Source organism: Sebastes fasciatus, chromosome 18, assembly GCF_043250625.1.
Source record: "Sebastes fasciatus isolate fSebFas1 chromosome 18, fSebFas1.pri, whole genome shotgun sequence".
Taxonomy (NCBI): domain Eukaryota; kingdom Metazoa; phylum Chordata; class Actinopteri; order Perciformes; family Sebastidae; genus Sebastes; species Sebastes fasciatus.
Genome location: NC_133812.1, coordinates 27,899,557 through 27,914,833, shown reverse-complemented (window position 1 = coordinate 27,914,833; position 15,277 = coordinate 27,899,557). Strand labels below are relative to the sequence as shown.

Genomic DNA, 15,277 nt, shown 5'->3' with positions numbered 1-15,277 from the left:
GTCCACAATTAACCTAACCTGCATGTCTTTGGACTGTGGGAGGAAACCGGAGTACCCGGAGAAAACCCACGCTCACACGGGGAGAACATGCAAACTCCACACAGAAGGGTCCCAAGCCGGATTCGAACCTGCAACCCTCTAGCTGTGAGGCGCCAGTGCTAACCACTGCACCACCGTGCTAAAACATAATATTTAATTAAAATGATGTTTCAGGGAGAATATGACGGGACAATCTGTCTGAGTCAGCTCAGCAGGAGATCAGCTGAGTGATTGATTGATAACATTAAATGTTCACACCGTGGCAGGGCTGGACCGGCCATCTGGTATACCGGGCACTTTCCCGGTGGTCCGACATGCCTTTTGGACCGATGCAACTGTTCCTATTTCTATTTTTTTTTCTGTGGACGAGCCGACTCACGGCACGGGGGAGGAGGGTGAGAACGAGGGTGTTGTAATTTAACAATACAATGTTGACGTCCTTTTTATAAAATAGTTAGTGAACTGTTCGTCATCATGAATGAAACACTACAGAATATGATTTTACAGGGGAAACACTTCCAGAAGAGTTGGTGCTCAGATGAAGGCTGTGATATCTGTAAATAATAAATGAATTATTTAAATAACCTAATGGTCCCAAATGATGTGAAATTGTGTAGTTTTAAGTCAAAAGTCATATTCGTCATATCCGTTCTGTATCCGTCAACCAAAACAAACCTCAGCGAGCCGAAACGAGAAAGTAGAAAACGTTGGAGGGTCAGCGTGGATACGAGCTGCTCCCTCACATGTTGAATCCAAAGTGGTAAACAACTTTACCATAACGGCTACGTGCCCCCACAAAGTGATAAACACACACACACACACACTTTCATTTAATTGCCATACTGAATCGATTCATAATATTTAATTGAGGCTTAATGAACGAGTTGTGTTGACTTCCCTGTGAATGAATTATGTAAATCAGGATGTTTTACAGTGACTGTGATCTATAATATCCGTGTCATTATCTTCTTCTTCTTCCGTTATCTCGCTGAGTTTCTGTTTAACTGGATAAAAAAAAAAAAGTCAACTGTGACTAATTTCACCGCTGAAATGTCATCAGTGAAGATATGATGATCATGTATGAGCGGTAACTTCAATAAAGATGTTGATATCATCAAGAGAAACGCTCTGACTGCGTATTCACCTCATCAGCCTCCGAGTCACACAGTTCTCTCACTAAAGGAACATCTTCATTCAGATGTTGGAGGATTTTTAAAAGATGTTTTTAAATATTAATCGCAACAAATATTTCCTGAGCGAACTCTGGTGAGACTCGCCACCCGACGACCCGACGACCCGACACGTTCTCCATCCTACCTCGTCACATACTGACGCTTTGTCAGACTTTCCAGTCGCAGTAAACATGCTGCTTCGGTCTTTCCTGTTACGCAGCAACATTTCTGTCCACATGAATTTCTTCTTCATATTTTCTTTAAAATGTGTCAAATATTTAGAACAAAACAGAATAATGCACGTTAAAAATACTTTAGTTTTACCTACTAATCTTTACCATGTCTCCAGAAGAACTATAAACCATGAAATTATAAAAATATTCTTTAAGCTCTCTGATTTTATATATATATATATATATATATATATATATATATGAGCCCATGATGATGATGATGATGATGGTGGTGGTGTGTGTCATAAGGAGCTCCCCCACTCGTCCTCGCTGCAGCCAATCACAGCTCTCGTAGTGATGATGCGTGAAGCGTTCCTCTCTGCCCTGCAGCCAATCACAGCTCTCCTGGTGGTGATGATGCGTGAAGGGTTCCTCTCTGTGCAGGGAAACCCAGCTGAGCTCTCGCTGAGAACAAAAACACTGTGAAGACACATTCTCCACGCCGCTCCTCCTCCTCTTCCTCCCCCTTTTCCTCCTCCTCTTCCTCCTCTTCCTCTTCCTCCTCTTCCTCTTCCTCCTCTTCCTCCTCTTCCTCCTCCTCTTCCTCCTCTTCCTCTTCCTCTTCCTCCTCTTCCTCCTTCTCTTCCTCCTCTTCCTCTTCCTCCTCCACTCGTTTCGTTCCTCAAGTCTTTCTGTCACGATCTTATGTTCATGTCCTCTCATCTTTCTTCACTCTTTTCTTCTGCCCTCTTTTCCTTTTCTTCCCTTGTTCTGTCCTCTTTATCTTCACCTCCATTTCTTTTATCTTTTCCTTTTACATCTTCTCATCTCCTTTATTTCTTTGGTCCTCTTGGTTCTTTCCTTTTCCCTTCCTTTCCTTTTCTTTCCACCCCTTTCCTTCCATTTCCTGTCCTGTCCTTTCCTCTACCTTCACTTTCCTTTCATGTATTTCCCTCTTTTTGATTGCTTCAATTTCCTTTTCTTCCCATCCTTTCCCTTCTTCCCTTTCTTCTCCTGCTTTCGTCTTCCCCTCCCTTCATCTCCTCTTCTCTCCTTCTCCTTTATTGTTCCTTTCCTTTCTGTTCTTTTCTTCTCTCCCATCCTCTTTATATCCATCTTCTTCTTTCCTCATGTTTTTCCTCCCCCTCTTCCTCCTCTTCCTCCTCCTCCTCCTCCTCCTCCTCCTTCGCTCTCTCAGACTTTAAATGATTCTGCAGCAAACAAACCGGCTGAGTTGCAAAACGTTGACCAGTTTATTCTTTTATTATAACCTGACTGTTGAAAACGTCACAGAGGACCTTCAGTCTGTCAAAGATCCTATAATGAGAGGATGCATCCCTCCGGTGGGACTCTGAGCTCCATCCAGAGGGCTGAATCGGCTGAATCGTGACCGTCTCTCTGGAGAGTCATGGAATTAAAAGGATTTCCATTCAGGCTGCTGCAGATTTAAAGAAATGAATTCACATTATGATGTTTCGTGCAGATTAAACGTTTCTCTACCAGCGAAGGATTATGAGACAAACCTAGATAAATGTGAAATTTACATATTTTCATCATTTTGAGAAAGGTTAACAGTTAAAGGAGAAGACATGTGTCTGTTTTAGTATGCAGGAAGCATTTCATTTACATTTTGAGATTTATTTCAGGTTATGGAAGTGCATCACATTCTTCTACATTATGCCTTCTGTATTGCATAATTATGACTTTTTTTTCTTTTTCATTTCTATCTCAGAAATATGAAATATGTTCCTTCAAACCTGTAAAACATTTAGTCATTTTATTACACAGAAGATTTAACTGTAATTAACAATTAAATATATATATTATTATATTATATATTTAATTGTTTAAACACATGCAACATATATATATATAACAATATATATAACAACATACAGAATATATATAACAATATATATATATATTGTTATAATATATATTTAATTGTTTATACACATGCAAAATATATATATAACAATATATATAACAATATATATATATATATAACAATATATATATATTGTTATAATATTATATATTGAATTTACATGGGATTAAACAATTAAATATATAATATAATAATATATATATTGAATTGTTCATATATTTAATTGTTTAATCATGTGCAAATTATATATATATGTTATACGATTATATATTTAATTTGCATGTGATTAAACAATTAACAGGGAATAGTAACCAATTTTCTTTGTAATTTCTACCCTAGTTTCTGCCAAAAAAAGTTATATATATATACATTTATATATATATATATATATATTGTTTTTTTTAATTCATAAAATGTTGTTATTTTCAAATATATTCAAATTACCATGAAAAAAATAGACAAAAAAAAACCCTGACCTGAGAGATGACAGCTGGTCAACTAACAGAAACATGTCGAAATATGTCAATTTTAATTGCACATGTGCAGGAATTTGACTTAATACGTCTTCTCAGTCATTCACTGTGATTGTGTGCTACATATTAATTTGTAAATCCATATGAGAATGGAGTCAGGTCTGTTCCATTCTGTGTTTTAGGTGAAATTACTCAGCCTAATCTATATTAGCTATATAGTTTGTGGAATAATGGATGCATGCAGAGAGAGAGAGAGAGAGAGCGAGAACGGTGGCAGTCTAAATCCTCGGCCTCGTCTTAATCTCCTCTCAGCGTTTGAAAGCGTCTCCGTCCTCTTCTGTCTCCGCGTGTTAATTGGAAGCTAATGGTCCGTGCTCGATAAGGGCGGATCTTCCTCCCTCGTGGCCTGGAAGCTGATTTTTCTGATGAAATATTTCAATTAAAATATTGTCCAAGTCATTTCCACGCCTGTTATGAGTGATGGTGATGTCTCTGTTTCTGATAAGCAGGAAGAGGAGAAAGAAAAAGATTCTCCACCGTGGTGGCAAACATCCAAACATCTTTCTCTACAGGGAGAAAAGCTGCAGGTGTTTCATCCATGATTTTCATTATAAAATCATCATTATGTGCTGCAGCTTTATTCACACTTTGTGTCAACAGTTTGTCTCCTGTTCCTGTTTGTGCATTAGAGTCCCAGTATCTTATTTATTGTTGTCACCTGGAGCTCATTCATCATCACACCTGAGGAAGGGAGGACAGGTGCAACCACTTCACCTTAATGAGAAACTACATGAGCTGCCGTCCTCTCTTTCTTCTGCATTTTTCACCCCAGCCATCTTTAGTGTGTCCTGGAAGTGAATTTCCTCCCTTAATATCTGCGTTTTAACAGCGACATCTGTGGCCGTTAAGTCAACGAAAGTCAGCGTCGGGCTCGCGCTTGCTCGCTCTAAATAGACATGAACGAGCATCGCTCAAAACAGTGAGGCGACACACGTCAGCTAAAAGCACAATATCACTCTATATTTCAGCTGCTTGGCAGTAATGTTAGCTGACCAGACGAAGGTCTCTCCATGAATCACTGCTGATACTAGTGTTGGCTTTTCCTGCCTCAGCCTCCGGAGGCTGAAGCAGGAAGAGAAACGTTACCGGGTGCCGGTGACTCCCTAAAAACCGCGGTCGGAGACGATAACGTTTCTCTCTGCGGAGCCCCGTCACTTCACAAGACACGGGAAACCTCTGTTGGTCTGGAGGAGCTGCAGCAGTTATTTCTGCACAAACGTCCACTGAACATTCACTAGATATTCTCAGAGCTAAACTAACTCTTCTGCAGTGTGGAGTGAGCAGCATGCACGTGAGAGGTGGAGCGAGAACAAGCACGGTGTGTGAGTGAAGGCAGGCAGAGGAGCAGAGGAGCAGAGCACAGCAGAGACTCCGGCCCTGGAGACCAAAGCTACGGTCTCCCCCGCGTCCTCCGACCGCGGCCATCACTAGATAGAACTTTGAGGTTTTGGTGCTTCCGTGTAGTTTGTTTTGGAGTCTGATGGTACGTGTCCACAGGGAGTCTGAACAGCGTAGCCACACGCAAGCGCGCATATGCAAGCGCGCATGGGACACCGACCCAGTAGATTTATACGTGTAAAAAGTTACAAACAGTCCCTTTAAGACTAGGAATTTGCCTAATTGTTTCTCCATACATCGATACAATGGAGGTGAAAGCATTTTTAATAACTTAAAGCTTCAGTAGGCAGAATGTTTTTGGCACCATTGGGCAAAAGTGTTCTGAGAGATTTCCAAATCTTTTTTTTATTGTTTTTTTTTACATGTCAAAGGTCATCTTATCAAATATAGAACATAACTCAGTGTCCGTGACATGAAATAAAAACAGAAAAAGGACCGCCCCTCACACGAAAGGGAAAATAATAAGTTAATAGATATTTGATTTAATGTTCATAATATTGCTCTCTCTTTGCAGAGCTCAAACCGTACACACAAAGACACGTGTAAAGAAATCTACAAAGAAAATCGACAAAAATCAAATAAAACTGTTCTGCATTTTAGCCTTAAATAAAAATAAAAATAAAACTTTGTGTCCAAATATAAACAACAATTGATCTTCTCCAATGTGATAATTTGCTGTTTTATTTTACTGTAAACTGAATGTTTGAGTTTTTAACTGTTGGACGAACAAAACGTGAAGTCATCTTAGGTCCAAGAAAATCAGTGTCAGACATTTTTATTGGCATTTTATAGAGCGTTTGATTTATTGAAAAGAAAGTATCAATATTGAAAAAATCCAATTAATTCTCTCAACAAGCTCTTTTCTCCTGCTCGAGTCCTGTGTGTTGATGTGCACCGGTTTCACTTGTACTTAATGTTCTAAGCTGCTTCTACATGCTAATGCGCCTTAACAGAATCTCTTGATAATTTAATCTTCATCTGCTAATTTTCTGATTTATTTCATCTTATAAATCTTTTATCCGTCACGCCAATAAAGCAGATTTGAAGTGAACTAAATTGTACTGAGGAGAGAGATGGAGGGTTCACGCTGAGGTAAAGGCAGAAGAAGAGTAAATGTAGTTGTAAAGCATTTTGTTCTCGTACCGTAGTTTTGTGCTAAACATTGTCCGGACGTTCTCGGTCCCCAGAGGATGAGTTCTACTGGCTTCTCCTCCGGCTTCATCATGTGTTGGTATTCATGGTTTTGAGTGAAATGACTCGACAGACATTCGTGGTCTTTGTGAAGTTTGGTGATCCTCTTGACTTCTCATCTAGCGCCGCCATCAGGTCAACAACGTGTCCAATACTTTGATTATTGAACACTATATGCACACTGAGTCTGACGGGTTTTATTATTCTATTCAGTGCGAAAAATGTACAATATGAGAGCGGTCTCCTGGGAGAAAGTCTGGTGATTTTAGACCCATCCATATTATCCGCTGACTATTAACCCTCTTCGCCATTCAGATCTCGCTCTCTCTCCATTCACCCACATCACTCCATTCGTGTGGACATCGCGGCGTGGCTGTTCTTCTTCTTTTGCTACATGCACCCACACACACACACACATCCATGCACTCCTACACCACTGACTACTGATACTGATCTTTACATTTATTCCTTAATTAGTGTTTTTGTAAATAAACTTTGTTAATTTTTGCATTTACCTCGTCTCCACTCCCATTGTTCTTGCAGCCTAAGAGCCGGGATGTAACAATTGGGGGCTCGTCCGGGATCTGAACCCGGGACCTCTCGTTGAGGGGAGGGGTCGTCACAAAAGGCACTAGCGAGCGCGCATGACGCGACAGCTGTCAAAAACCGGCCCACATTCTTCACATTAAAAGCAGACTAAAGGCTGATAGAGGAAACCCAGAAAGTTGCGGAAGGTCTAATTTTGTAGGTTTACAACCTAAAAAACGTTAATATGTGTAAAAACCTACATACAGTCCCTTTAAACCTCAATATAGTGGTTTTGATGCCAAAAATAAAGTGACGTCAAGGCGACGAGTTGGGATGAGAATGTGTTGGAGAGCCGGTGCGTCTCATACAGATGCTAAATGATGCCTTGTGCGTCGCTATCTGACGCCCTGGGAATGAGAACAGGTTGGTTGTTCTTGTTGGTCTCGCTGGTTGTTATAACTCTGAATGTCTCTTGAAAAACAGACCTGTTTTTATCTCATATCTATCTGTGTGTTCACAGTTTATTTAGTTTGATGTTTGATGCCCCCACTCTTTTTTTTTCTTTACCTTTTCTCAATACTATTCTTTTATTCTTTTATTTGTGTATCTGTGTGCTGTTCAGTGTGTACTGTACTGTGAACACTGGATGTCCATGCAAAAGAGAGACCTGCTTTCATTGGACCAGTCTGTTTATATAAAGGTTGAATGAATGAATGAAAGTCAATGAGACTACAAGTTACACAAATTAGATTTATTTTTCCTCTTGTGTTTTGTTCTATTCATTTCTATGGAAAATGCATTTATGTAGGTTTCTGTGGATGCTCTCTCTCTCTCTCTCTCTCTCTCTCTCTCTCTCTTTCTCTCTGTCTCTCTCTCTCTCTCTCTTTCTCTCTCTGTCTCTCTCTCTCTCTCTCTCTCTCTCTCTTTCTCTCTCTCTCTCTCTCTCTCTCTGTCTCTCTCTCTCTCTCTCTCTCTCTCTCTCTCTCTCTGTCTCTCTCTCTCTCTCTCTCTCTCTCTCTCTGGTACTCTGGCCAAGAGGCTCTGCGGCAAAATGTCATATTTCACTCCTCTCAGCTCTCAGAGGACGAGCTCTCCTCTACTGTACTCTACTCTACCTGCTGTACATCTGCTGCTGCTTCTACTGTACTCTACTGCTGGTGCTGCTGGTGCTGGTTCTGCTGGGACCCTCTTCTTTTCCTCCTCCTCCTCCTCTTCTTCCTCTTCCTTTGCGCCTCTCTTTGTCTTTTTTGGAACAGAAGCGCACAGAAAAAGTGGCAGATGAAGTTGGTGATAATGAGTTAGTGGAAGAGTTTTTTAATATTTTTTTAATGCAACTGGGAAAAAAGGAGCTGCAGTTTAAACAACGAAAGAGACTTTAGATATTTCTTTACTAAAAGCTCCTGATTGAGTTTAGCAGCAGTGCGTCGCGGCTGTGCGTAAAAGCCAAACTCTCCATCCTCCTCCTCCTCTCATCCTCTGAACCTCTCCAACCCGGGCTGAGCTGTGCTGAGCTGTGCTGGAACAGGGATCATCACTTCCTTCCCATCTGCTGTATGACTCTGTAAAGCGAGCAGCAGCAGCAGCAGCATTAAGCCGCCATGGAGGTGTTTAAGAGCCGGTTCCTGGGCATCGGAGTGGCCGTTGCGCACGGTGTTTTCTCCGGCTCGCTGAACATCCTGCTGAAGTTCCTCATCAGCAATTATCACTTCAACTTCCTGACGCTCATCCAGCTGCTGACCAGCAGCACAGCAGCTCTGACTCTGGAGGTGCTCCGGAGGCTCGGGAAGGTCACGGTGCCTCCGTTCAGCCTGCAGCTCTCCAAGGTAACAACACATCCATCTGGCTCCATCTGCTCATCCACAAACACAGACCTCCAGGAGGGTAGTTTCCACTGTGTAACATATACTGCAACTTATTATGTCTCATGCAGGTTGTTATTCAGAAGTGTACAAGGAGGCTAATTATACATTATAGACCTAACAAAGCAAAAACAACACTTAAATTAATTTAATTAAACTTAAACTATTAGGACTTTAAGAACTTAAACATGCACTATCTACCTTTAAACATGCACTATCTACCTTTAAACATGCACTATCTACCTTTAAACATGCACTATCTACCTTTAAACATGCACTATCTACCTTTAAACATGCACTATCTGCCTTTAAACATGCACTATCTACCTTTAAACATGCACTATCTACCTTTAAACATGCACTATCTACCTTTTAACATGCACTATCTGCCGGGGATTAATAAAGGTTCATCTTATCTTATCTTATCTTAAATATTACTTAAAGTTGGCTAAATGTCTAAACGAGCTACATAACATCCACAGCTTTGTATTTATTTTGTAAAATAGAAAAATAACAATAGTTATAGTGGATTACAGTCACGTCTTTCTGCCTTGAACCTGCAGCTGTAAAAATTAGGAGACTATATTTTATTGATTCACAAACTAAAGCACAACCTTCATTATTCATAAGCATGCCATGTCATCACTACAATTTAATGTTCCTCCCAATATTGGTCAAAGTGCCTATTGGTATTTTCCAGTTGATTGATTGATTGATTGATTGATTGATTGATTGATTGATTGATTGATTGATTGATTGATTGTTTGACTGACTGTATAATTGACCGGCTGACAGATTGGCTGATTGACTGACACCGTTCATTAACTTTATTGGCAGGACTGTTTATCAAAATCACTACGACCAAAAAAGGTTCAAGGTTCTTTATTGACGACCAGTACACGCTCGTTATATATATGGAAGTGAAATATCGTTTTCACAACAACAACAACAACAACAACAACAACAGAGGAGACACACCATTAAAATGAGTCAAGGACTCTGTGGGTGTTCAGAGTCCTGATGGTTTGGGGGTAGATGATGTTGCATGGTCTGATAGACCTGGCAGACCCGGCCCAGGTGCTCTGGAACCTCCTTCCAGATGTCAGGAGATGGTGGGAGGCGTCAGCTGCTATGTTAGAATCCTCTTGGACACACCGTACTCGATAGATGTCAGCTATGGCTGGAAGAGAGACACCCATGATCCTTTCTGCAGTTTTAGGGACCTGCAGGCTGTGATGCAGTTTGATGCTCTCGACGATGCCTCTGTAGAATGAGCTCGTGATTTGTGGGGGAGTGGTCGCCTTCTTCTCCTTCCTTGGAGAGAGAGCTGTGGTGTTGGTGGAGCCCCTGATGGTCAGCGGGGGGGTTCTCATTGCAGCATCTCCTGAAGTTAGTGACCATCTCCTTGGTCTTCCCCATGTTTAAGGAGAGCTTAGCCAGGTTCTCCACCTCCTCTCTATAGTGCGTTTCGTCATTAGTCGTGACGAGACCCAGCTGTGGTTGGATCTGGAGTTGGCAGTGCAGTCATGGAGTCAGCAGGGTGAACAGAAGTGGACTGAGCACTAGAGACGTTCTGATAACATGTTTTCCTTCCCGATGTCCAGCAACACGTGTCAATTTCAGCTTATTAAATGCATACAGTCTTTTCAAAATAAACTTCCGTCTTCACAGGAAACAACTTGGTTAGGTTTAGTAAAAGATGGTGGTTTGAGTTGAGATAACTTCAGAAGTTAACTTAAGTACATAAGTTATGTGACAAATAAATCAACGCTGACTTCTGGTTTCACACGGGACACGGACACCGGTCTCCTGTTTTTGGACCCATCCTCCCCGACTTCCTCTCTACCCGCTATTTGTTGCTCTTCATACTTCCCGGTTCACGATTACGTGGATTACAGACGAGTTGATTTTGTGGTATATATATGAATTACAGAGCATCACTTTTCATAGTTATAGTTACGAACGGTGAACGAGAACAGCCTGACTGAGGAGAGCCGTTGCTCAGTGTGGTGGTGCTCGAGGTTCTGCTACCACCGAACATGACTGACTGCGGTCAGAAAGGTGAGAGAGTCCAGTGGCGGAGAGGTGTGTTGAAGCCCAGTGTGCTCAACTTCTCTATCAGCTGGTGGTATGATGGTAGTGAACGCTGAAATCTATGAACAGCATTCTGACGTGAGAGTCCTGGTTTTCCTAGTGGGTTAGGATCTCCTCAGTGGACCGGATTCTGGACTTTTTTGTTTTGAAACACACAACTTTTGCTATGTTTATGCATAACATCCACACTGCTCCCGCGTTTTCAAGCCCCTAAAACGGAGACGTTTGAAAAACGCTGCTGACCCCGTTTTAGTTTGAAAACTCCGTTTTAGTCTGGACGGACAGAAACGGAGACCTTTTGAAAACGAGGACGCAGACGCCCATGTTCACTTCTAGATTGAGTCTTATATCGGTCATGACGTGTCCTTCCCTGATTCGTCTTCACGTGAACCTTTTCCAGAAGAAAACAAACGCCATCAGCCTCGACCACCAGCGGTTCATTTCAACATGGATAACCAGTTACAAGCGTTGGTGACCTTGTTGTCTCTGCTAGCAGGAGGGAAGCTATTATTGGAGCGCTTTACATCAATTCCTGTTTCCAGCTTCCTGTTTAAACCGACACGGGCATGCCCAGTGGTCATGTCATGTGCGTTTTCAGGCGTGGTAGCACGGATGGAGATTAATTCTGAAACAGCTCGTCTGGACGGAGACAGAGATGGTTTTGTTTTGACCAGTTAACACAAAGCCACATTATGGGGACAGAAAGCCGGTCCCCACAAGGTGAATCATTACATCTTTGTTTTGGGGTAAGTGTGGATTAGGGTTATGATATGTGATGGGCTGATATGTAATTATTGTGGTTCAGGTCTCCATGAAGTGAATGTAAGCCAACACAATGTCTCTCTCTCTCTCTCTGTGTGTGTGCAGGAGTTTGGTCCGGTGTGCATCCTCTCCACGCTGCAGTCCACTCTCACTCTGTGGTCTCTGCGCGGCCTCAGCCTGCCCATGTATGTCGTGTTCAAACGCTGCCTGCCGCTCTTCACGCTCAGCATCGGCGTGTGCGTGCTGAGGAACGGCGTGCCGTCCATTGGCGTGGTGATCGCCGTGATAATCACCACCAGTGGAGCCGCACTGGCTGGTAAATATACCCTTTAACCCTTTAACACTCAGCCCTCTTATCTAGAGCGGTCGGTGGGAGGGGTCCAGGGGGTCTTTAGGGGGTCCAGGGGGCCTTTAGGAGGTCCAGGGGGTCTTTAGGGGAAGATAGCAGGTCAGCAGTAGATGTCACATAGAAGTGGTGTTCATCATCTGAAAGCTGGGAACCTGAGGATTAATTTGAGATGCAGCTCAGTCCTGTTTATAAAAAGTACAAATTAATGAATCAATTAAAATAATTATAAAAGTGTTTAGAACATTATGATAGAAGTATATGATGGTCATCCCCATGCTCTATTATGTCTCATAAGTTGTTGCAGCAATTTTTTGGGTTGATGAGCTCACTTCTCTCCGACTTTAACTTCTTTAGTTTTAATGTGGAAAACTGCAGCGGTGAAATTAACAATCGTTCCTCCAATTCCACCATTTTTCATGGAAGAAAAAGAAGAAGAGTTTGATCTTGCAAGAGATTGAATTTGTATTTATTTTTGTGGTGATGTGCTAGATTAGATATTCCTGGAGGGAATGTCTTTCTTTTCATTTCCAAAGTTGAATTGACTTCTTCTTTTCTCCCTCTCTATCCATCCATCTAAAGATAATCAGAGCTTCACTTGCATCTCTTCCTCTTCTCTATCGTTACTCTTCCTCTCCCTCTGATAACTCCTTTACTTCCTCCATCCCTCCTCTCCTTCTTAACGTCGCTATCTCTTTAACTTTCACAAGATAAAGTAAATACAGAGTCTGATCCCGAACAGCATTTTGTGTTTTGCAGCTTTTCTTCATACGTAAAGCTGTTTAAGCGTTAACATTAATTTCTGGTCCTGTAAAGATGCTTTTAATCATCTTTTCCCAGCAGTAACCATTTCATCTTCCATTACTGTTAATGATGCCGAAGTCATAAACACAAAAACCTACAGATAATTCATTTCCTGATTCCATCTCCGCAGGAGGGGGGTCTAAAACATCAAGTGTGAAATGTGCAGAAATACGAGTCTAATGGACTGATTCATCATTCGGGGTTTAATCTTTGTGATAATCGCCTTTTTCTCCCGTGAATCATTTCATATTTTTGCATCTTCCAGACGTCATTCGTGGATTAATTAAAGTGAGATGATGTTTGCATGTATTTAGCTCAGATCTAAGCAAATATCGTTTTTAAAAAAAAGAATTCGTGGCAATAAATAGTGGCTTCAAATCGCCTCATTAACACCTCATGAAATGACTCGTGCAGAAGTTCGGAGGATGATGGGTTTGAATTTGACACCAGAGACGGCTGTTTGTTTTCTGTTTTTAAAGGAAATCTAAGTAATATCAATATAAATCATGAATATTCTACAAACACTCTTGACTTCCTGCCCAGGTGCCGGCGACCTCACCGGCGATCCCTTCGGTTACATCACCGGTGTGTTGGCGGTCATCATCCACGCCTCCTACCTGGTCCTGATCCAGAAAACCAGTCACGACAGCGAGTACGGACCGCTCACAGCGCAGTACGCCATCGCCATCATGGCCTCGCCGGTAAGTAAGTCCCCTCGAGCAAGGCATTAACGCTGGGACGGAGGTCCGGGTTTGATTCCCACTGAGCAGTTTGTCTTTGCTTCATTTACTTCTCTTTCTTCTGTCTCTTTTATTTCCTTTAAAATACTTATTCTAAACCTGACTTCCTGTGAGAACAGAAGTTTATTTTGAAAGGACACCATGCATGTAACGAGCGTATATTGACACGCCGTCCCCGGTCCGTCCAAAAGTAACGCTAGAGGGGATAGCCCATGCGTCTCCGATGCCGAGGGGGAACTGACCAAGCGGCGTTATTTGGTGAGTTGAGAGTGTTTTGTCTCTACTAACTTTGTCTCTTTGTGTCTTTGTGTCTTTGTCTCTCAGGTGCTCCTCGTGTGCTCCCTCATCTCCATGGACACCATCCACATGTGGTCGTACGACGGCTGGAAGGACCCCCACATCACGGTGATCTTCCTCTGCTGCGTCTTCATCGGCTGCGCCATGAACTTCACCACGCTGCACTGCACCTACATCAACTCCGCCGTCACCACCAGCTTCGTCGGCGTGGTCAAGAGCATCGCCACCATCACCGTCGGCATGCTGGCGTTCAGCAATGTCGCGCCGACCCGCCTGTTCATCGGCGGCGTGGTGGTCAACACCGTCGGCTCCATCATCTACTGCGTGGTCAAGTACTTTGAGACGAAGAGGAAGAGCATGTACGAGGACCTGGAGGAGGCCGGGAAGGACGGAGCGTCGCCCGGCGAGCCGCACGCAGAGAAGCCGTCTCTGAACGGCGACGGGCCCGCCGCCGGCGCTCTGGATCTATCTGATCCGGGACAGATAGAGGGAGTGTTGAGCAGTGACAGGAAGGAGGAGGTAGCGCCAGCTGGCTTGGCCAACGGGGAGGTGTGGACAGGAGACGGCGCACAAGGAGACGGAGGAGCGAACTCCCGCGTCATGACGGAACAGGAGGCGCTGGAGATGCAGAGGGAGCACCTCAACAGGGAGAACGCCGCCCCCGGGCAGTCGGCTAGTGACAGCTACGTCGGGGTGTGGCGCTCCATCAGACATCTGCAGTTTATGAAGAAAGAGCCTTTGATTGATAACATGGAGCAGCAGAGTCCATGAGGGCGGGACGGGGACCTGGACAGACTCTATAACAGAAAACAGAGGATCAAAAAAATGCTGCAGAAACCACAGAAGAAGAAAAAGAGACTCTGTGTCCACCGGGAACGTCTTTTATTAGCGTTAGCAGTGCTGAACTAATGCTTGTTGGAAACACGTTTGCTGCTGTTGCTGCGATACCTCGATGAAAGCCGGCGCTTTCTCTGCTAGAAGTTTAATTTCATCACACAAAGCTTTGAGTGCAAAGACTCTCTGTTAGAAGCAGGAAGTCGTTTACTTTGTTTTATGACGAGAATAAAAAAAGAGGTTCCTGGTGGAGAAACGTGGATGAAGAGTTTTGGGAGAAAGCTGCCTGTCAGAGATAAATTCTGCCTATCGTCTCCCTGAGCTCTGTGGCGTCCGGTGTCCGGCGTCCGGCGGGTGGCGGGGACCCGGCTAGCCGCGATGTAGCATGAGTCTGTTTGCGTCCATCGCCAGCTGTCCAAACACAAAGCGGGTCTGGTTAGAAAAAGTCTGCAAACATCCAATCAGGGAGCAGCAGACACCTGAACGTTTTGTTATGTGAACACCTGGTGAATTCTTGTTTCTGATTGGCTGGAGGGTGTTGATTCAAAACCTTTAATGCACATATCAAAAAGCATGCGCTGGTCACACGGATATGTTCACACTCTGAGTCTCGTTTGTC

The 15,277-nt window shown here is 43.1% G+C and overlaps 1 protein-coding gene across 1 annotated transcript; it reads left to right on the top strand.

Moving 5' to 3' along the window:
- The first annotated feature begins 8,204 nt into the window (after positions 1-8,204).
- On the top strand, positions 8,205-15,033 carry slc35d3 (solute carrier family 35 member D3). The gene is made up of 4 exons (XM_074616657.1): positions 8,205-8,745; positions 11,743-11,953; positions 13,331-13,488; positions 13,852-15,033. Exons 1-4 carry the CDS (start codon positions 8,521-8,523, stop codon positions 14,593-14,595), a joined length of 1,338 nt encoding a protein of 445 aa, XP_074472758.1. The 5' UTR covers positions 8,205-8,520; the 3' UTR covers positions 14,596-15,033.
- The last annotated feature ends 244 nt before the right edge of the window (positions 15,034-15,277 follow it).